The 23,337-nt window shown below is 39.2% G+C and overlaps 1 protein-coding gene across 2 annotated transcripts in view; it reads right to left on the bottom strand.

Moving 5' to 3' along the window:
• LOC116717461 (ectonucleotide pyrophosphatase/phosphodiesterase family member 2-like) overlaps positions 1-14,965 on the bottom strand; it is a 25,798-nt gene extending 10,833 nt beyond the window's left edge. The window contains exons 1-13 of one of the 2 annotated variants that reach the window (XM_032558880.1): positions 14,914-14,965; positions 14,526-14,631; positions 10,002-10,157; positions 7,985-8,110; positions 6,859-6,919; positions 6,659-6,756; positions 6,131-6,210; positions 5,877-5,996; positions 5,317-5,372; positions 3,317-3,382; positions 2,143-2,215; positions 1,959-2,067; positions 322-447 (exon numbers count right to left, since the gene is read on the bottom strand). In XM_032558880.1, the coding sequence (XP_032414771.1) occupies positions 322-447; positions 1,959-2,067; positions 2,143-2,215; positions 3,317-3,382; positions 5,317-5,372; positions 5,877-5,996; positions 6,131-6,210; positions 6,659-6,756; positions 6,859-6,919; positions 7,985-8,110; positions 10,002-10,157; positions 14,526-14,631; positions 14,914-14,931 (1,195 nt within the window). In that variant the 5' untranslated portion in view covers positions 14,932-14,965. Of the gene's footprint in view, positions 1-321; positions 448-1,958; positions 2,068-2,142; positions 2,216-3,316; positions 3,383-5,316; positions 5,373-5,876; positions 5,997-6,130; positions 6,211-6,658; positions 6,757-6,858; positions 6,920-7,984; positions 8,111-10,001; positions 10,158-14,525; positions 14,674-14,913 lie in introns of those variants that run through there. The other variant, XM_032558879.1, reaches the window with a different exon arrangement.
• Positions 14,966-23,337: the final 8,372 nt, after the last annotated feature.

Genomic DNA, 23,337 nt, shown 5'->3' with positions numbered 1-23,337 from the left:
AGACAAATCCGCTGAAAAATGGTACAATGTTTCTGCTGATGCCTGAATGTACAGTCAGAGATCAGGGCAGGACTATTTCCTTTAGTCCTTGCTCAGTCAGTGAGCCTGTTTGTTCCTCGGCTCCTCATTGCATCTGAAGCACATTGCAGGAAGAATTCAGAGAGTTGCTTTTCTTCATCACAGGTTCTTTAAGCATCATCATCATCATCAGCATTTCAGATAAAACAAGATAGGAAAAGATCCCTAATCTATCAGTTACTTACAGCAATTCTTGTTTGGTTTTATTTCTTTAAAGCAGAGAGAACAGAACTTTTCACTCACATTTGAGGTTGCTGGGATATCTGGAGCGTATTCTGCCAAGAGACCCAGGGACGAGGATGATGTCATCAACAGTGGTCAAGTAGTTGCTGAGGAACTCTGTGTGATCACAGTGAGCTTCTTCCATACCTGAAACATCGCAGGAGGAGAAGGCAGGTGTGAAACTGAAGGATACAAACTTTTCAATGAGGGAAAACATCTAATTGGATTCTTGCTTTACATTTCTGGAAAACTTTGTAGGCTGGAGTTCATCCTACTCAGTCGATTCACTGACAGACTGATTCTCCTATTGGCTGACCCACTTTATTCTACCATTCATTGTTAACTTCTGGAATTGTTGGATATCATCATCTGCACCAAACTCCTGACTGATGACGATCCGTTCTGGTCTTGAGTTCTTGGACGTGGCTCCAGTTTGTTGTCTTGTGTTTCTCCTACACAAGATTTATTAAGTTTTCACTGATTATTGGATTTATGGAGTTTCCACACCACAGATCCAAATTTTCAACCTTTGAGCCACTCTGTTATAACTTCAGCCATGTGACACTGAGCTCCATCATGCTGGAAAATCCACCGATCATGACTAAGTTGTTCCTTGGAAAACATTTTGTTCCCATTCTTTATATTCATGGGCAGAAGTAGGAGGAAGCCTGCTGCTTTCTTGGAGACACAAACCCAATCCATGGCAGTTCATTTCTTCTTCTCTGGAGAAATGATTTTTAACTTCTCCAGAAATTAAAAATCATTTCTGGAGAAATGACCTCCCAATCAGATGGAAGATTGATCAGAAGATTGATCAGAGAGGACAACTTATCAGGAATTTAGTCAATGCCTTTCGATGTCCTACAGATTAGAATATAGAATAGAATAGAATAGAATAGAATAGAATAGAATAGAATAGAATAGAAGTACTTTATTCATCCCAGCAGGGAAATTACTTCGCAGTTACAGCAAAGAGACAAGACACAATAACAACTACCACTGAGTAGTAGTTGTAGATAAAATAAAAAATAAAATATAAAATGCTATAAATTGTAAAAATATAAAATGCTGTTAATATAAGAAGCAACTTAAGAGCAGTCCTTGCAAGATTCAAAAAATGCAGATATGTATATGTAAATATATGTACAGCAAGTGTGCTACAGTGTAGTTGTGCAAAATTGGACTGATTAGTGCAGAACAATGATTTAGCTTTTATTGTACAGTGAGATGGCATGTGGCAGGAAGGATTTCCTGTATCTGTCCCTACGACAGCAGAGCTGGAGCAGTCTATGTGAGAAGGTGCTCCACTGTCTGTATACTATGTGGTGGAGAGGGTGCTGTTTATTGTCCATAATAGACAGAACTCCGTGAGTTAGCATCTTTTTTATTAATCTCTACAATGTAAATCTCAACTTGATGCACTTGATGATCCAGAAAGCTGTTACTTTGTCTGTAATATTCCCAGTTCCCTGAAAGCGACCATGATGAACATCGTCAGGTCAGCTGCTGGTCCCTGCTTGGCTATAAATGCCAATCAGGGACTCAAATAGATGTTTTTCAGTTGATCACATTACAAGCTCTTCAGCTAAAGTCATAAATGAAAAGATGAACAATCAGAATTTCAGATGAGGGTTTGGACTCAGAGCCAGGGTCTGTACCGTGGTCTCCCACCAGGATGATGTTGACACATCGGTGCAGGTTCATCTGCTTGAGTCCGTCCATCAGCTGGCCCACAATCCGATCAACCACAATCAGAGTATTGTTGAGCTGGAAGAGGATAAAGGAAGCCGTGAGTGACCAAACCCACTCAGGATCAGAATCTCCTGGAACAAACGTACTCACGTCTGCACTCTTTGGGCCCATTACGTGTGTATAAGCGTCTGGTTCCTCAGAGTGCATGGCATAAACATAGGGCCTGAAACAGAATACAGGTGAAATGGATGTTAGCTGAACCTGTGGTGTCCAATGCAAAGTTAATACTGTTAGCTTAGAAGTGGCTCTAATCCTGAGCAGAAGATCGGCTATGTGTCAGATATGCTAAAGAACTGTTTTCAAATAATGATTTCATTCATCAAAGGGAAAAAAACTTCTCCAAACCAACCGGGCTCTATGTGAAGAAGTTATTGAAAATTAAATTAACTGGTCAATAACAAGTCAGTAACTACAAATATGATTTATCTTTTTGTTTAATTTTACCAAACCCTTAGCCCAGGCCTGATTACGGCGAAATCTAAAGAAACAATAAATTACTTATGTAGAACTCATGATATCACCGAAAGAAATTCAAGAACAGTTGGGAAACAAAGTCACAAAGAAAAACAACCAAATGAGAGATTTGGAGTGGCCTAGTAAAAGTCTGGACTTCAATTCTACTAGGAGATGTGTATAACCAACACCATTTTCCAACATGCTTCATGTTGGAAAATGCTCCAACATGAAAGATTCTTGTGTTAATGGGCAGAGAATGGAGCAAAGATGAACAGACAAGCAGCAGCCACAAACATACTCTGAATGGATGCTTTTCCTTTCTGTTGATGAAATTATTAAAGTCTCTGAAAGAGAGCAGCTGTTTTGTTTTGGATATTCAGTCATAAAATACAGTTTATGTGATCAAAGACAACAAGAGAGAATAAAGCAGATTCTAGGCAACAGGATAACACATTGGACGTCATGACCAAGACACATTTCTAAACTTTATTCCAGAAAGATAAATGACCAAGAAATAGTTCAGAATGTCGTTTTGAACTTGAAATGTGTAAGTGGGGAACTTTGAACATGAACAAATTCAAATTGATCTGACTGAACTGAATTAAAACTAGTTCTTGTTAAGGACGAACTGGAGTAACACTGTGAGGTTTAGAGAGTGATTACTTTTTTACATAGGAATAGGTTGACTGATGATCAGTAACACCTGAGAGAGACTGAAAAGCAAAGACAGGACAAAAATCCAAACTAGGTTTGTTTCAGTGAGAGGAAAGTACAACCAGAGACAACATATGTGTGAATGTGTGATCACCTCTCTCCTTCAGGAAGATGGAGCCACTGCAGCAAAGTCAGGATCCTCCTCTCCAAAGGAATGGCCCTACAAACAGGAACACCTTCTGCTGTTAAAGCCTCCACATTCTGATATTAATACTAAAGCTATGAGGGGGCAACATTTAGGACAAACAAAACATTTTTTAATAATTACATTTTACATCATTTTCAACTTTGCAGGAAAAGAAAAATCCTGATCCCAATAAAAGTTCACACTTTTTCTGATGTTTGTTCAAGAGAAGGGATGAATTCACTCAGCTGATTTTCTCAAACTGAAAAGTATTTTCTAAAATGGGACAATAAACGTGACTATATTTTGTGGTCTACCACACATGTATATCTTTTTTTCTCACTTACTGAAGTTAAATCAGACCTAACTTTTCTTGTTAGACTCACCAAAATTATTTCTAAGTGTTAAATGGCAGTAAAACAAAAAATATGTCAGAAGAAATGTATTTATTAATGTCTTCAAAATCAAAAGTTTTGCAAAGTGAAGAAACATCACGTTACAGAAAAAGTGCTATCATCAGTGACCATTCTAACTAGTCTAAGCATTTATGACAGAATGCATGAATGCTCTCAGTCATGCACTCAGCTAGCTACCCACGCTAGCTACCACATTGTGGGTAGCTAGCTGTAGCGCAGCAGAAAGCTAGTATGAGGATGTATGCAGCACACACAGGAAAAAACAGTGTTAAAGGGTTAAGAGAGGAGCCATGTTGTGATGACTTCCTGAAAGTGGAGTTTCAGAAAGAGCAGGAATTTTTAAACTCCTGCTCTTTCTAATTTTACACCAATTTAGACAAATTTCTTTTAAATCATATTTGATATCATTAGCATTTTTAAGCAAATGAAGGTAACATAGTTACTTGACTGTGCTATAAAATGCCACTATGCCACAAAAGGCTTGAACGATCCTAACTTGGAGCGTTCCGGCTTTCAGGCCAAAGCTGCCTCTGTGAAGTGATGAGGACCACGGCCAAGTTCCTGGCTCTCATACAGTCTCCAGCTGTCAACCATCAGTCCTCAACGTTTTGCTTTTTGTAGCCGCCAACAAGGCATTAGTCTGGCAGTGTATTTGAAAAGATAAATATCTGCTTGGGTTTTTGGATATTTGAACATTATTCCTGATAGAATTGTTGGACTTCTTATAAACTGATTGGCTTCCTGTTATGGACCGGGTTTTTAATTGCAGTCCAAAAACATTTTAGGTTTGAGGTCAGGGCCAATCCAGAAGGTTCTGCTTTTTTATGAGTGTTTTGGATCACTGCACTGTTGGAGCACTGTGACAAATTAGGAATTATGTGGTGAGAAATCTACAGTCTGTCATTTCATCATTTTAATGTAAAATCTGTTGAAGGATGTAAAAATTAGAGCTGCACAATTTTAGAAAACAGTGCCAAGATGATAACAATTGTGATATGTGCTTATTTTCTTCCTCATCTGGTCACCCATCACTCTATGACCTTTAGCATTGTGGGTAATATCATTAGTGTTCAATGTGAACATTTGCAGCCATAAGTCTCTGTCCAACAAGCTAAGATCACATTCAGGTGTAAAATGCAAGTTCAACATGCTAGTGAATATATTAGCCAACAATTATTGCACTCCTAACAGTGCTTGGCAATCTGAATATTGCACAAACTAATATTGCAATAACTAAATATCTGCAATATATTGTTCAGCCCTGGTGAAAATCATCAAGTAAAACCTGATTGACAGAATGTGGTGAAGATTTTCTTATTTAGACAAATAACAGATTTGCTAAGAGATGAAAGTGGATGTGCAGTGTTTTCATTAACCACTAGGGGCTAGATATGAAACAAAACCATCGACAGCCTGTGAACAACATTTTAGATATTAATATAATCTGAAATTTCTGCTGGAACTGTAAGCTTTGAAAATACATACAAGATTGTTTTTACATGGAGAATGTCTCCATGTAAAACTCAGTGGTGACGTGTTTATGTGTGAACTTACACAGACCAGAAGAAGTTGGCAGCTTTCAGTCCCTGTTTGAGGGCAGTGATCCAGATCTGAACGAAGAAACTCTCCGTTAATTATTATTATTATTATTTATTTTTTTTCTGTAAGAGCGTTTTTTTCAATTTTCAGCAAAAAGCTAAAAATTAGAAACAGAATTATAATACCAAGCTGAAAAACTGAGAAACATCAAAGCTTTAAGTTGACGACATTTATTGAGTGGAGAAAACAAACAAATCTCATATAACAAAGTAACAAAAGCATTTCTTTTGTTTGTTTGTTTAATCTCATCAGCAACTTCTAATTACTAATCCACAACTTTCTGTTTCCCTGGGGAGTAAATATGATGTAACACGGAGCAGAGGCCTATTTGTTTTGGCTGCTGATGGGGAACCATAAATCCAGCGCACAGGATGACCACTGCTACAGAACAGTAGCAATGTGTTACCATAACAACCATTAAGTGCCATCTGCTATCTTTACACATCTTTACAAATGTGATGATGTGTTGTTGTTAGAGGCCCAGACAAAAATGCTGGGCCTCTGCAGGGACTTACTGGTTGTCCTCCCCACCAGCGGTGGTTCAGCTTTTCTTTGGTCATCAGGTTGAATGTTGCATTAAATATTGAGTCATACATGGTGTTTTCAACGATGCCATGAGACTCTGGATAGAGACCCTTAAATGAAACAATTGGTCATATATGAGTCATACCAGCTGTTTTATTTACTTATTTAAAAACCAGCTAAGTATTAATATAGGTATGATGTGCAGATATTAATATTTGTACGGATAAACTGAAATCATACTCACTGTTGACATTGTATAGAGGTTAGGGAAGGTTTTGGAAGGATAAACAGGCCTCATGTAAGGAGCTTGGGTTCCACATTTTCCTAAACAATAACAATTTTTCAATTTTCTGATTTAATAAACAATCAGCCATGGATTTAACACAATGTACACAACACAAAATTTTGTTTAAAGGTAACTGTTTTTATGCAATTTAGAATAATTATTAGTAGGAATTGGTTGCCCACCAACCAATTAAAATACAAAAAAAATGAATAAATACATAAACAAAATGCAGAGAACTGACAGATTTTTTTTTTTTTTTGTAGAAAGCAGGTAATCTAGTCTCCCAGTAAATTTCCCAGCATCAATCAAGGGAAGAGTCTTGCACAGCACAATCATAACAAAGATCAGCTGATTCAGCTAAGAGGGATTTGGTTGTGCTGACAATATCATCCCTACTTCATAATATAGAAGGAAATCATTGTTTCTGTGTTGTATGCTTCATTTTGAAGATGTTAATTGAAGCTAATAAAAAAGATGCTAACTCACGGAGTTTTAAGATGTTGGGTATGATGGAGTTCCCCCTCTTCACGTAAGACACTCTGAACCCATCGAGAGACAGTACGATGAGAGGTGGACGAGCAAACCTGCACATGGACCAACATGGAATGTGAAGGGCAAAACTTCGTCAGGCTATTGTAATCTCATTCCTCTCTTCAGCACTGCGAAGGTTTCAAGTATTAACATACCCAGCAGGACACTCTGGGCTCTTGATTGCCTCACATTTACCCTGCAACCAGGAAGTGTCTCCTGAAGGGATCCAAAAGGGAGGTGAAACCAGGCAGCAGCCACATTCCAGAAAGCCGAAACATTCCTCAACTTTAATAAGATAAGCAACTATTGCAGGGAACAGGTGTTTGTCCCATCAAACACTTTTTAAACTCTTTTTTCCCAAATAAATATTTCTTATTAGAAAGAAATAACCTGAGTAAGTACAAAATCAAATTCAAAGCCACTTCATTTGATTTGTTGTTCTTCATGACTTCAGTGAATGACACCAATATTTAACAAGCTTTCAACTTTCTTTAAGAGAAATGGGTCCAATCAAGTTGTTAAATCAAGAATGAACTATAATTGATTACATTTGTGTAAAGCTGAGTAGGTTTTACAAACCACACCCAGGTCTGATCAGTCCAGTAGAACCAAGAATTCCCTTCAACAGATCATGCCTAACAACATCAATCCATCCATCCATTTTCTGTTCACCCTTTGTCCATAATGGTTTCGGGAGGGTTACAGGTGCCTATCTCCAGCTACGTTCCGGGCGAGAGGCGGGGTACACCCTGGACAGGTCACCAGTCTGTCGCAGCCTAACAACATGAAGTAGGCTATAAGATCTCTAACAACAACACATCATGCCCTGATCAAAAAAGTTAAAAAACAGAAGAGAAACAAATTCTCTGGCATCCATCAGTCTGGAATGGGTGATGAAGCCATTTCTGAGGTTTTGGGATTCCAGAGAACCACAAGGAGTCATATCTGATATAGATAACATACTGTATTTATAACAACTGAACTTAACATATCTATTGATTGTGCTATAAAATAGCTCTGTGTTTGGAAAACACATAATATTGCCCCTTTAAAAATATCTAACATCAGCCGATACCGATGTTGATATTGATGTTGACGCTGATGCCGATATGTCGCACATCCTGATCACAGACTTGACAGCAGCTGCTGCCAAGAGAGGCTTAGGGGGTAATGACTTTTTCAGAAAGGCTCAGGTTGTTTGGTGCAGTTTTCTCTGACAAAGTCTAATCATCATCTAAAAACATGTTTTGTTGTTTTTTAGGTAAGGTGGACGCTCCAAACCTCTGCACAGCTTCCTGTAGTTGGTGCAGCAGTCTCCCCTGGCGAGGCAGTCATCAGAGCAGTGGCAGGCGTGCTGTTCACTCCGGGTCTCGCCGCATCGATCCTTGCTGCATTCATAACCTCCCTCTGTACACAAGGAGGAACAGGAAGCAAGAAGGGAAAACTGCTGACTCAACGATCCTTATGGAGTTCTAACTAATCTTAGAGATTATCGTGAAAAGCACGACATCACGGTGACAGTGGGTGGCGGCGGTGAGGCTGGGCAGTGGGCAGGCAGCCGGGGGTCTAAGGTGACTTTTGTGGCTTAAACAGTTTTCCTTTTGAACAGAGCTTTTATTTGGGATGTGACACTGTCAGGGAAAATTGCATCATGGCTTTAAGTCACATTCAGGTGGCCAATCAGCAGTGAGCCAAAGACCACCAGGCTGAAGGAGGGAGCATAAATCAGACCACCAGTGCTGGAAGTAGCAGGGGGGAAATGTTGACACTGCAGAGGGAGAGAGAGAAAAAACAGCAAACCTGTTTCAGCATCATTAAGTGCAGCTCGCTCTTCCAGCTCATGCAGCTGAACCATCAGCTTGATAGTTTTCTGTTATTTCTGTAATGAATAATTCTTTCATGTTAAAAACTATTTAGAGATTACATCTATGCTGAACAAACCTTCCTCTTTCAAACCCTGTTTCATTTGTTGCTGACTTTATGCACTGCTTCATGAAAATCATGGTCTTTCAATAATGGAAATGTTTCGATCAGAAATGCTGTAAGTCCTGCTTCAAACGGACGACTGACGAAACAAAAGGGCCTCCGGTTTTTATGCACGTAAATAAAATGGTGCAGTATTGGAAGATCAAGATGAAAAGCAGCTACATGCTTTAATAAAGGCTGACATGAAAACTAAAATGGATTTTAATGATCGCTCTGCTGAGGGGAGGCTGCATGGTGCAAGTATCAGTACTTTCTGTACAGTTTGCATATTTTCTCTGATCATATGTGGGTTTTCTGTCGGTGCTCTGGTTCCTCCCACAGTAGAAAGACATGAATGCTGATAAACTACGCTCTTTAATTGCCCTTTTGTCAGTTTCAATGTTTTTTCAGTGTCTCCATGTTTCCCTGGCAACCTTTCCCAGGTGAGCCTCACCTCTTACCTCATGACCTGGAGGCAGGAACCAGATTACCTGACCTGGCAGGGATAAGCAGACATAAACTGTGGCTGGATGATCTCAGCTGTGGTTTCAGAATCATCTCCCATTTGTTGCAACCATCTCATATGGTAGAAGCCAGACCTAGCTGGGTGTTGCTCAGAAGTAATTGGCAGCAGACCACCTTTGTTGATTGACCGGTGGATTTACATCACTGACAACGTCTGAACTAACGTTTTCAATCTGCAATAAGAACCATAGCTGTTGGTGAGACAGTGAACTGCAAATAGATAATTCCATGGTCAAACTTTAAGGTTCAAACCTTTTTAGACAGCCTTCAGCATCAACTGGACTGGGCAACTCGCAAGACCAGAATATACAGAGAGATTTCAGAGAAACTGGCCACTCAACGCAACACACACACAAATGACATCATCGAAGCATCAACTGTAGCTCCTGTACGCTCATGGTACGTATTTCCACATCCCCCCTCGTTCCTGTCCATGTTCACCCCCACATGGTGAGGAACACATTACCAATGGAGACACACCCAATGTGGCTATAATTAAACCAGACATTAACTGGTGAGACTTCACAATGAAAAGATGCTTTATGTAGCTAATACTTCTGTTAACTCTACTTTTTTACAAAGTACTCTAGCATCCAGGATAACTTCCTATTGGAAAACAACTCCTCTTTCCGTGTAAACTAGAAACTTTAAATACCAGGTGATGAGGACAGACTGTGATCTGACCTGGATCACTGAGGAGCTGCTGCGGCTCTGCAAGTCCCAGCAGAGAGATGAGAGGAACAATGCAGGAGTGATACGGTCTTGAGGTGTCACAGGTTAGCATGAAGGCATGTTTGTGTTGCCGTACCTGTCCGGAGGCAGAGCTGGTTGAAGTCAGAGCAGCAGCTGCGGTAGGCCTTACACAGGTTGTCACAGCGACAGTTTGGGGCCTCGGCCTCCACAAGCTCATAGCATCTGTTCCTGCAGGAGCCGGAGGTCGGCACGTAGACCGGCAAGGAGCGAGCTGCCGACAGGAGAAACAGAGCTTCAGGAAGAATATCTAAACCTCAGGTCGTCTTCGTCATCCACGGCTTACACGGATATAATCGAGATGAAATAAGGTGCATCTGGTAGAACATCAAGCCCTGTCACATTTGTGAAGTGTCATTTTTTTATGCTCCTGTTTCATACAGTGTTTGATTGTTGGAATAAAAGCTGTAAACTTTTACAGTGTTCTACTGCATCAAGGATTGGTTGGCATTATTTGCTCTGATGACACTGTTCCATCCTTTATCCATACTTACTGATCAGATCAGGGTTGTTCAATTCTCCAACCTTCAGTGTGACCCCTTGACCTCTCCAAGTGGTCAAATACTTATGTCAACAGGTTCAGCTGCAGAGGTGTACAGTGCTGTTATTGGCTGCTGATATAATGACAGAAGCCACACTGATGCACAGTTTATTACATGAAGAACCAATGATGAGGTTTAAGGTCAGGTCTGTGGAGAAAGCTCCAGTTTTCAGGAGTTTTCTAGTTCTAGTGCTGAAGTTTGGATGCTTTATCAGTTGACGTTTTGCTGAAAACTCAAGCAACTCTTTTACAGTTTTTCCGTGTTTTATTATATCACAGCCTTATTCCAAATTGTGCTAAATGAATCTCTTTCCTCAAAAGCTTGCAGAGAAAAATACTGTAAACTGATGTGAATAAGCTCATTGAGGTAAGATGCTATGCTAAAGCTACAACTTAGCTTCTCGTCTATCCTTTGAAGTCTTTACATTGAGGCCTGGTGTGTTGCTTTTAGAACTTTCTGTTCTTTTCAGGTGATTTATGGAGGTCGACCTGTGTGTGCCTATTAACACTGAACTCTACTTAATAATTATTAATGATTTAACAATTGTGCAGTTTCACTTTACCAGAGGGCCAGATTGCTTTGGATTGCTCTAATAAATTAAATCTTCATTTGAAAGCTATATTTGAAATTTGCTCAGGTTATCTGGTCTTGATGATCTTAAACATGAAATCTGAAAGCAGGTAAATACTTTTTCACACCGTTGTTTGCTAGGTTGTGTATTTTATTACTTCCTGATAGTAAGTTTTGACAATGATTATGTTAGATGTACAATAAACACATGCTGAGGTGAAAACTGATAAAAGAAACAGAATTTAGAGCAGAAGTGGGCAGTGTGTTTGGTTGGGGGATCGTGGAAATAAAATCTGTCTTGGTTTGAGAGTGGACAGACTTGGAGGAATAAGGGGTGGAGAATGAACTCCAATGCTCTCCTTATGGTGACTGTAGGCCGATCAGCATCATACACTCTGTCTCTGTGAGGAAACATGAGTCGACCAATCACAGCCTCCCCCGGCTCACAGAGATCTGTTGTAAACTCCCCGCCGTGCTTCACTCCCTCGCTTCGTTTGCACTGGCACACACGTCTCGTCCTGAAGTCAGCCAACTGTGTGTGAGAAATTTGTCCGTCTAACCGCATGTTGCTTGCATTTTTAGGAACCATCTAATGAAAACTGCCAGGGTTGTCGTGGTAACTGATGTTTGTGTGTCTCAAGTGAAAATATATCACTTTCTGAGAATGAGAACTGTTCACGCTCTCATTATAACCAGGAAGATAGAACACATCACCCCAGTTCTAAAGTCCTTCTATTGAGAGAATAGAGAAGATTATAAACCACAGAACGGCTTTACATCACAACACATTAAAGGTCTGATGTTGATCAACCTTCCTCTGCATCTCCAGAACCAGAACCAGAACCAGAGTTCAGTTTTTATGCTTCTGTTTCAGCTCAGTAACTTAGTGCTGAAACACTAAGTTACTTTTTAAATCAAGGCTAAAAGCCCACCTGATTAAAGCTGCTATTCATTAATAATAACTGTATTGACTGATATATTTGGTGTATACTTGCTTGATGATTGTGATGAAGGCATTAGACAAAATGTAATGTTTATTACTTCCTTCATAATTGGTTACAGTTTTATGTAGAGCACTTTGAATGGCCTTGTTTCTGAAATGTGCTCTACAAAACTTGACTTAACTTCCTTAAACATAATATTTTAAAAAAATAAATATTTTTATATTTATATATATATATATATATATATATATATATATAATGTTGATCCAACATTCAAACTAAAAAAAGCTTGTTTCAGAAAGCAGCAGCTGTGACGTTTTAAGATTACAGTCAGCTCCAACTTTACTTACACGAATTAATCAAATTAATCATTAAGCAGCAGTGTGTAGATAATGTTACAGAATGTCCTTCAACTTCATCTTAACACAAAATAATACAAAGAAAACTTAAGTTCTCTGTCTGAAACATGTTCATGTTGCGTTTGATTCCAGTTGAAAGAAGCTGCAGAAATCTGAAGGGATCTTGTTGTTTTTGCTTCATGTGTGTTTTCTGCTGCACAGCTCTTCACATGTTCAATAGCTGCTAGAACATCATTTCCCAGCAGGCTGAGCACCACCTGCTCAGCCTCTGTGCTATTCTCAGTTCATGCTTTCAAACCACAAACTTGATTTCTATCATTTCTGACATGATCAAGCCAAAGGAATAATCCTCCACCTCAGGTTTCATGGACATTTTTCCTTCACACACGAAGGATTACCGACTGAGATTTTTGTGTTTTTATAGCTACATAGAAAACCATGTTAGTTTTAGCCTATTGCCACCAAACTTAGACACAGCAGGGAGCCTCTCTGCCTGGCTAGTGCCAGCTTTTCATTGCACGTCTTCAGTCCAAGCTGAAACCAGCAGAAATATAGTTAGACGTTATTTTTAATGTATTTATTCATTTTTCAGAAGAATAGTATGTCAATACAAGGTCCTGGTATGGTATTAGCACACTTCTAATTTTGAGGGACTTGAAAACCTACATAAAACATACAAACTAATAACTCTTACATCTTATTTTCTTACATGGTCATTCATGTAAGTTGTACATATAAATAATAATGATAATAATAATTTTGGGGGAGCAGTGTAGGTCCCTTAGGTTTTGGCCCTCGGTGGCCCCAGAGTCAATGTTGTGTCTCCGTTTCTTGTTCACCTGCACCTCCACATTGAGACTGAGGGTCCCTACGGCAACCCTTTAACATCTTGAACTTCAGACAGCCTCTACCTTCACTTCTCACCATGTACACACACACTCCTATGCACACACACCTACAACCACATTATTACATCCACTGTCTGTATCAGCTTATCCTCAAGGCGACACCTTGCTGCCTGTCGTTACTGTAATTCTTTATAGCCCGTTATGCAGCAGTGATATTTTTGTTTTCATCTTTAATGGAGCAAATCTGGACTGACACTGCTGAGCAACCAGACCCACCATGCTGTTCTTCTGGGTTCTTCAGTATTGTCATTTAAGACTATTAGTTTTAATTCAGTTTCTGAGAATGAACAACGTGCTAAAGGTCATAAAGCATCTCAGTTAAAGACTGGACTTTGACTAGGTCACTCAGAAACTTTCTTTTATTTGTGTTTTGATGAATTCAGAGGTGGACTTGATGTTGAACTTTGGATAACTGTTCTGCAGCACAACCCTACTGTGCATAAGTTTAAAGTCATGAATGGAGAAATATCCAAATTTATGTTTTCATTCATCGGGAACCAGAAAGTAATTCTGTTTCACTATCTACCTCCATGTTTTACTCTTCCTTTAATAAAATCACCATTCAAAAATTGCATTTGTTCTCTCTGGTTATGTTTGTCTGGTACTAACGTCTCCATATGATTTGAACTGGGCCCAAGACTTAGAATATGTGCTTTGCATTGTACTTTATATCAAAGTCATAGGCAAATTGTTTAAAAATCTTGGGATTTTGATGAATATAAACAATATTCAAGAATTGAAAATTAGGAAGTTATCTGCATTTTGGGGGGAACAACTTGAAGCTATTGCTATTATGCATTAATACATCAATACTACTACTTGCTAATGTATTATAGAATTAGTATGATATAGTAATAATAGTATATATAATTTGTCTTTTGTAGAAAGGTCATAAAACCTGGCTACAGCCCAGGAGCCCACATCCTTGTAAATGCGACTCTTGATCTGAAACATTAAAATCTTTAAGGGGTGAATACTTTTCACAGTTGTATATGAAAATATACAGAAGATCAGTTCAATTAGGGCTTTCTAAGAGCTGAGGCTGTTTTATTAACAGCTATGATTAAAAACTGTCCCTGTGTTGTCATCTCATGCTGATGTCCTCCTTTCCTTCATCGTAATGATGGGGCCCACAGCCACATGCAGCTCATTAACAGGCAGCAGGAAGGAAACTTTTCAATGACATGATCCCTGAGGAGAATCCGTTCTATACACACACACACACACGGAGCTCAAGGCCAAAGTCACAGTGTACTCACTCTCCATCCTGGCTGCGGTCCCGTCCTCTCCTGAGCGCTTGGGCCGGCCGGAGACAAAGCCCCAACACAGGTCCGAGCTGCACAGCACCGACAGCATCCACACACACTGAGGGAACAGCAACCAGCCTGGCATTACAACACACTCTCACACTTCAGCTGTTTAACTTCTAACTGCAAGGCAAAATGCAAGCTGACTGCTCCCGCTGCAGGAGGCTGCTCCTGCACCCCTTCAGACCCCACACACACCCCGGGCAGTAGGGACCACCCACATGCAAGAAGCTTGCAACTGACACACACACATCCAGATTGGTTCTGCAGCTGGAAATGAGAAAGCAGAGTAAATATGCCAAACCCAGGCAGAGCGAAGCAGCAGCATGTCTTACCGTACCAGTTTCTGCAGCAACATGCTTCCCCCTGACAGCAGTCCTGAGTTGAGGGTCCAAGACACTTCAGGAGCCAAGGACCACTGAGGAGGAGGGCACTTAAATAGAACCGGAGGGAGGGGCCGGAGAAGCGGACCGGAATCCTATTGGTTTGGGTGTGAAGGAGGGGCTCCTGGCTGAGCTGGACGTTATGGGGGGAATGGGGTGCCAATGGGCCCCATCCTTGATTATACGCTTCTATGTAAAATGGTTCATGTCCCACTGATTTCACACTGTCAGAATTTTACATTTTTTACATTATAAGCCAGAACAACTCAGGGAACAGCAAACCTGCAAAGCGGAAGAAATCTGTTGAAAATTTGAAAGTGTGAGTTTGCGTTGAGCTCCACTGAGTCCAGAACCAGTAAAACAGTAAAGCAGCTGTCTGCAGGTCTGAGGGACAGTCTCTACCAAACAGCTCAGGCTGTCAAATATGATGGACAGCTTCTGGAAACCAGGCTCTCTGTTAAATTTAGGCCTGGCCCACAGTGTCCAAAGTGCGGCCTGCGGGCCGTTTGCGTCGCCAGTATCAAACAAATTTGTCTCACAAATTTGTTGGTTGGTGGTTGAAGCAGATGGAGACTGTTAAAATAATTATGTTTTGTTATCATTCTTACATTAATAGTTTTACTAGTTGTTTTTCATTTAAAGGTTTAGTGTTCTAATTTGTTAAACCGTGTGAAAGACAAAACCAGCTTTTTCCTTCACCTTGAACATGTTTTCTCCAGATGTTCTTTTATCTACCCGATAACTTGTTAGATTGCCTGTGTGTAGGATGTCAGTTTCTGTGTTCCTTCTTCCTTGTCCAGAATAGCCCGTCTTCTTTTAATTTATTACCCCCACATTCCATTTCACTCCTGCTTTGTTTTGCAATAAAAGACCAGTTCTGATGCAGAGTCAGAACGCATGGTAAACACCTTGGAGAAGTGGTTTGCTATGTTTCTCCTTTTGCAAAAGACTTGATTGAAAACTATAACGTTGTCTGTGGTTCTCTTTTTATGAAGGTTGAGAAAATACCTATCATCTTGGTGCCGTGACCCGGATCTCACTATACCCGTTCACTGACAGACGAAGAACGACGCGCTGAAAATCGTGCACAGCCAGAGTCAACAGGACTTGGAAACAAAGTCCCAGGAAGTAACTTCTTCGCTGGGCCAGAGCCCTATGTCCGACTCTGTTTGCCAACGGCGGATTGACGAGATCCGACCGGACAAGACGAACTGACAGAAACATGAGTTGAAAAAGCGCTATTAATTGGATTAAAGTCCCTAAAATTATGGGAAACAAATAGGTATTTTTACTCTTTTTTCACCTTTAAGTAAAGAAAGTAACTGTCTAAAAGCAGATAGTAGGTATTTTTTACTCTTTTTTCACCTTTAATAGAAAGACAGTATTTATTTGAGTTTATTTGGTAGGGACAGACACACGTCGACATAGACAAACTGAACAAAACAGTAGTCCCATGTTTGCATCATAGTGCAATAGCAACAGCTAATTCGCAGCACTTGTCCCTAGATGAGCTTTTAAAACATACCTCTAAAAGTTAAAATAATAATCATTGAACATAGCACAACATAATGTTGACGACATCTACAAACAGTGAAACATGAAACATCAAAAATGGGTACAGTTCTGTTTTTGACATAACCAGAGTTTTGTTTGTTTCTTAAACGTACTAAAACTGGTTACAGACTTTAAATTAACAGGAAGTGAGTTCCAAACTGCAGATCCTCTCACGGACAGAGCACTTTGAGCAAAAGTGGTTCTTCGAAAGGGGAACTTACATAATCCATTGTAAATTGTAAGGTCCCCCATGAGGGGACCTTACAATTTCCATGCTGACCTAATAGAGCAGCATCATATAGAAGCTGCTCTATTAGGTCTGCTATTGCCCTGCAGTCTCTGTATGCAATTGCTTAATGGTGTAGGTGCATATCCATTTAAACACTTAAAAATCAATTTTAAAAGATTGTAATTTATAAAATCGGAATTTTATAAATGCTGAATTTAGCCAAATTGTGACAATGATGGAATTTGATATAAAACCTTCAGAGCCCGATTATAGAGACTTGCTAATGGTTTTAGTGTAGTTTGAGTAATCTGAGACCAGAGAGTAGCTCCATAGGAAAAATGTGAGAGGATCATTGAGTTAAAAAACATCTCTGCACAGTGACGTGTTAAACTATTTCTAATAACTTTAAAACAGTTTATATTTGATCTAACAGTTTTGCTGATTTTATCAACATGGCTCCTAAAATTTAACTGAGCATTGAGGAATTATTCCTAAATATTTTTATTGTGATACTTGCTCAATAGGGACCCCATTGATCTGAATATTCAAGGTCTGTAATAACGTACAGTAACTATCTAAACGGTAGATAGTGGGTATTTTCACTCTTTTTTCACCTTTAATAGAAAGAAAGTAACTATCTATAAGGTAGGAAGTGGGTATTTTTATTCTTTTTTTCACCTTTAATAGAAAGAAAGTAACTATCTAAAGGCGGATAGTGGGTATTTTTACTATTTTTTCACCTTTAATAGAAAGAAAGTAACTTTCTAAAAGGTAGGTAGTGGGTATTTTTATTCTTTTTTTTACCTTTAATAGAAAGAAAGTAACTATCTAAAGGAGGATAGTGGGTATTTTTACTATTTTTTCACCTTTAATAGAAAGAAAGTAACTTTCTAAAAGGTAGGTAGTGGGTATTTTTATTCTTTTTTTTACCTTTAATAGAAAGAAAGTAACTATCTAAAGGCAGATAGTGGGTATTTTTACTATTTTTTCACCTTTAATAGAAAGAAAGTAACTATCTAAAGGCAGATAGTGGGTATTTTTACTCTTTTTTCACCTTTAAGTAAAGAAAGTAACTATCTAAAGGCGGATAGTGGGTATTTTTACTATTTTTTCACCTTTAATAGAAAGAAAGTAACTTTCTAAAAGGTAGGTAGTGGGTATTTTTATTCTTTTTTTTACCTTTAATAGAAAGAAAGTAACTATCTAAAGGCAGATAGTGGGTATTTTTACTATTTTTTCACCTTTAATAGAAAGAAAGTAACTATCTAAAGGCAGATAGTGGGTATTTTTACTCTTTTTTCACCTTTAAGTAAAGAAAGTAACTATCTAAAGGCGGATAGTGGGTATTTTTTACTATTTTTTCACCTTTAATAGAAAGAAAGTAACTTTCTAAAAGGTAGATAGTGGGTATTTTTACTATTTTTTCACCTTTAATAGAAAGAAAGTAACTATCTAAAGGCAGATAGTGGGTATTTTTACTCTTTTTTCACCTTTAAGTAAAGAAAGTAACTATCTAAAGGCAGATAGTGGGTATTTTTACTCTTTTTTCACGTTTAAGTAAAGAAAGTAACTATCTAAAGGCAGATAGTGGGTATTTTTTACTCTTTTTTCAAATTTAATAGAAAGAAAGTAACTAAAACTCTCATCACACAGCGGACAGATCTGGAGCTGCAAGCCGCTGTGCTGTGGGCTCCCCAAGAGCTGTGTTCACCTGGAGACCCTCGTAAGAACTACGCGAAGGTATTTCCATATAAAATAATAAAGAGAAGCAATTAGTTCCGAAGAGGGGTTGAACTTCATTGAACTGTTACTTCAGAAAAGAGACTCTGTAACATCAAACTAGCTCTGTAGCGCTCACAGCACTGTAGCTGCAGCGCTTTGGTGTTCCGCCATTTTGTTTGTAGCCTTTGACCTGCAGCTTAAAAACAAACTAAACAAAAAAGGAAAAAAAAAAAAATTAGAAAACTTACACTTATAAAAACGACATAATTTGAAACATCAGTCTTAAATTGTTATTATTACTCAGATAAACTAGAATAAAAACAGGAACACCTTAACTACTCCATGTGGGCTGAGCCTGTCTAAGAAGAGAAAATAGTCGTATTTCGCATTTCCAATTTCCATTGGCTGTTGGGAGGCAGGAAATACGGCCACCATCTTGAAGCGGTAGTCCTACGCTTTTAGCTCAAAGTAGGTAGTACAATTAATCTGCATTATGCAACAGTAGCTGCTTCATATGCAAATGTCTGTAAAACCTTGTCAATATGCCACTAATGTCGAAAAAACACAATTTGCATATGTGATGTTTCCATTAAATAAGAAACGGAATTAAAATCACATTGAAATGAGTTTGTTCAGTGATAAGTCATTAAAAAATATGCTGCATGATCATCCTCCAACTACTTCCTGTTGTCTTCTTCGTGGTTTCCACCAGTGACAACATCCTGTTGTTGATCATGTGACTGGTGTGATGTGAAAAATGTGTTTCCATTGCAGTTTTGCAAAATAAACCAATTTCTGTACGGTAAAATAAAAACATCATAGTGCCAAAACTGTCGAAAAACAATGCTGTGGTTCCATTAAGTGAATTTATTTTCGAAATGTTAAATAGCACAATTATGGTAAATGGAAACGCAGCTACAAATGAGGTAAAAGTTTTAGATTAATCACATGTGTTAGCACACAAAAAGGACACAAAGACTCGCCCCATATTTGCTCCTAAAAATAACAATAAAATAAAACAAAAAGATGTTGATGATGTTGACGTCAGTGATGCTGCGGTGAAATACAACGATGCTGCATTTCAGGATTCAGCGAACTCGAGAGAGAACTCTCAGTTTTTCGCTCACCGCTCACAGTCAGAGCTTCTGATGTGGCCGTTGACATGCAACTTGAAATCATTGATTTTCAGTGTGATGTGGAATTGAAGGACAAATTTGCATCAGTTGGCTTGGACACATTTTACAAGTGTCTCCTACCAGGCTGTCCTAAATTGCACTGGCTGCAAATATGTCCATGTTTGGGACTACCTGCCTTTGTGAGCAAATTTTGTCACTAATGAATATAAATAAAACAAAGCTGTGCTCAAAGCTCACACATAAGCACTTTAATGACTCTCTGAAATTGGCTGCTGCTCAGGACATGATGCCTGATATTGATGTACTTGTCCAGGATAAAAGATGCCAAATTTCAGGGGCAAAAACTGAGTAAAACTAAATCCTATGGAATGTTACTGACAACGTTGCACTATTAAAAATTACCGCTTTGAATATTTGCTGAATTAATTCTGTTGAAGTTAGTGCTAGTCAGTAACAGATTTGCAACAAAGAGTTTTGTTGAGTAAAATATCTCTCATGCATGCAATACATATTATGTATGCACGTCTTTCTATATGTATACATTTTATGCAAGTTTGGAGGGGGATGCATTTTCTGGCTAAGCAAATTATTTGCCTACCAACATCTGCTTGGTAGGCAGATTTTCCCCAAACAATATTTTCCCCAACAATATTTTCCCCAAATATTGTCCTATTGATATGAAACTCATACCAGCAGCTCATAGAACAAGTGTGATTATGTAGGGTTATTTCAATCTTAACTCTTTATTTCTTCAAGAAAAGAGAGGGATGCATTTTTTGGCAAAGCTAATTATTAGCTTGCTGATATATACATGGCCTGTCTACTTCCCACAAATATAATCTTATTGATATGAAACTCATACCAGTAGTTTGTAGAATAGGTGTGATTATGCAGAAATGCTTACTATGTGTCTGAGTTAGCAGGGATGCTTATTTTGGCACAGCAAATTATTAGCCTGCCGACATTTGCAAGCCCTGTTTTTCATCTCGAAATGTGTCAATACAGATATGAAAGTCATACCAGTAACTTAGTGGTAACAGGACTGCAATCTTGTATATCTAAAGTGGTTTATTGCCTTGTGGTAAATGCACCATAATGGTGCGTTCACACCAAACACGCTATTATCAGAGCGTCCATCGGAAAACATCGGCTACAGCTGACGCGTCTGACGAGCCTCCATATAGACTGTGAATGTAAACCAGATGGGCAAAACGATAGGTGTAGAGCAAAACGTCAAGTGCCTGAATTCTAATGGTGCGTTCACACCAAACACGTTACTTGGATCAAAAACGCCTCCGATGCTTCAAGTTCAACGCGTGTGCACTTTGAATGCAGACGCTTGATGCCAAATGCTTGACAACTAGCATTTGGTGCGTCTGGTGTACATTGAAAGACTATGTGGAGGCGCGTCGAGGGCACGTCAGCTCTAGCCGTTGTTTTCAGTTGGATGCTCTTGACGCGTCAAACGCTCCAAATGATTCAAAACGCGCAACGGCCTTCGACTAGTCTCCACATAGACTTTGACTGTAAACCAGACGCACCTGATGCTCAAAACGCGTTTGGTGTGAACGCAGCAAAGTGGACACGCGTTGAACTTGAAGCTTTGGGCACGTTTTTGACGTAACGCGTTTGGTGTGAACGCACCATTAGACAACCCCAAACCTTGACATTACCAGAACACAAAACTACTCCTAACCTCAGTCTAAACTGTGGATTGCTGGAATCAACAGACGATTAGATCATTCGCACACCTGATATAAACTTATTGCATCTTTGATGGTGCTGTTTTCATTATACCCTATACATGTATAACATAGGACCTGACCAGACAACAGGTCAGGTCTGCATGTTTACTATTAACAATTTTCAAACCACTGTTGCCAACTCAGTGACTTTCTTGCCACATTTAGCGACATTTCAAACAAACAAACAAAAAAAATTGGTGTCGGCCAAAATCAAAATTGGCAGGTCAGGCTCTTTAAAGATCGGTAACCGCCAATATTTTTTAGAAACATTACATTACAAAGACATATCAAGACAAACCTTTATCTTGGCTTTTTTCTATTTTTCCTATTTTCTACCTCCCTTAAAGATAAGTCCTTTTTCGAGACATTGCTTTGCTAACTTATCTTCTACCAGAGCTTTGGACATTTTGATGCGCATTGCACATTACACGGCAGCTCATATTACCAGCGAAGCTTGCATGACCTACCACTGCCACCAGGGGGTCACCAAGAGCATTATTTTTCTTTTTGTCCATAAAATAATGATTTCTACATACATTATCAAATATACAGTATTATTGTAAAAACAAATTACTTCATGATGAAATTGTGTATTTTTGTTATTATAATGACATTGAAATTGTTCCTAAGAAGAAAAGAAAAATCAGCTCTTCTGAGGGGGCCCCTTGGTGGCCCTGGGGCCCTAAGCGGGTGCTTCGTTTGCGTATGCCTTGGGCCGCCCTGGGAGCAAGTCCACAAGCGACCTGGTAGATATATTGAAAGCATAGAGAGCTGCATTTCGTGCATGTGTGTTAAGTTATTTGCTAGAGTAGCGCTGGTCACTTTTAATTGTTCGTGCGTGGGACGTTCAATGCGCGCATGGAGTGTAATACACGCTAGTGGGAAATTAAAATGGTGCTTTTCTCGGCTTTTGTCATGAATTTGACCCCATGTCATCAAACTTTTACACAGGTGTGTCACAGATGATTCACATTTAATTCTTTCACCATATCAACATTAAGCACAAGTGGGCAGAGTACCCAAAAATTGCACTCAAGTAAAGGTATCACTAATTCAACATATTTTTATTCAAGTAAAAGTAAAAAGTAGCCATCCAAGAAACTACTCAAATAAGAGTAAAAATGTATTTGGTAAGCAAGTCTTCTCAAGTACTGAGTAGTGTTGAGAATAAATAATTCTGTGTTTTCCTTCTTTCTTTGTTAGCTAGTTGCTAAGCTAAAAGAAATGTCATGTTAGGAAACACCCTCAAGGATAAGATTATATTATACTAGGAGCTAGGGAACGAACTCTTTGGGGCGTAACTAGAGGCTAACAAAGGAGATCACAACCCCATCTGGGGGGCCATTTGGACTTGCTACCTTGTAAAGGTGGCATGTGAAATGGACCAGCTATATTGTGGTATTAATAAATGCAGCAAGAAGGTCCTGGGTTCGATTCCCAGCCCTGGGTCTTTCTGCATGGAGTTTGCATGTTCTCCCTGTGCATGCGTGGGTTCTCTCCGGGTACTCCGGCTTCCTCCCACAGTCAAAAAACATGACTGTCAGGTTAATTGTTCTCTAGGTGTGAGTGTGTGTGTGCATGGTTGTTTGTCCTGTATGTCTCTGTGTTGCCCTGCGACAGACTGGCGACCTGTCCAGGGTGAACCCCGCCTCTCGCCCAGAACGTAGCTGGAGATAGGCACCAGCAACCCTCCCGACCCCATTAGGGACAAAGGGTGAACAGAAAATGGATGGACGGATGGATAAATGGAATTCATTAATTCAACTCACTGACTCTTCTGTAACCTCATACATCAAGAACTCAGCATGGAGAACGGTTAATTCTCCACAGTAGTTCATCAATCATTTAATATTTAAACATCAACAGACGGACCAAAATATAAAGTTAAAGGGAAATTTTGGTATTTTAAGGACCAAAATGACAGTAATTCCATATAAAACATATGAAACTTTTAACAAAAACTGTGGGTGTATGTCTTAGTCTTAGTCTGGTGAA

This window comes from Xiphophorus hellerii, chromosome 3 (genome assembly GCF_003331165.1).
Source record: "Xiphophorus hellerii strain 12219 chromosome 3, Xiphophorus_hellerii-4.1, whole genome shotgun sequence".
Taxonomy (NCBI): domain Eukaryota; kingdom Metazoa; phylum Chordata; class Actinopteri; order Cyprinodontiformes; family Poeciliidae; genus Xiphophorus; species Xiphophorus hellerii.
The sequence above is the reverse complement of the archived record's forward strand: the minus strand, read 5'-3'. Positions and strand labels throughout refer to the sequence as shown.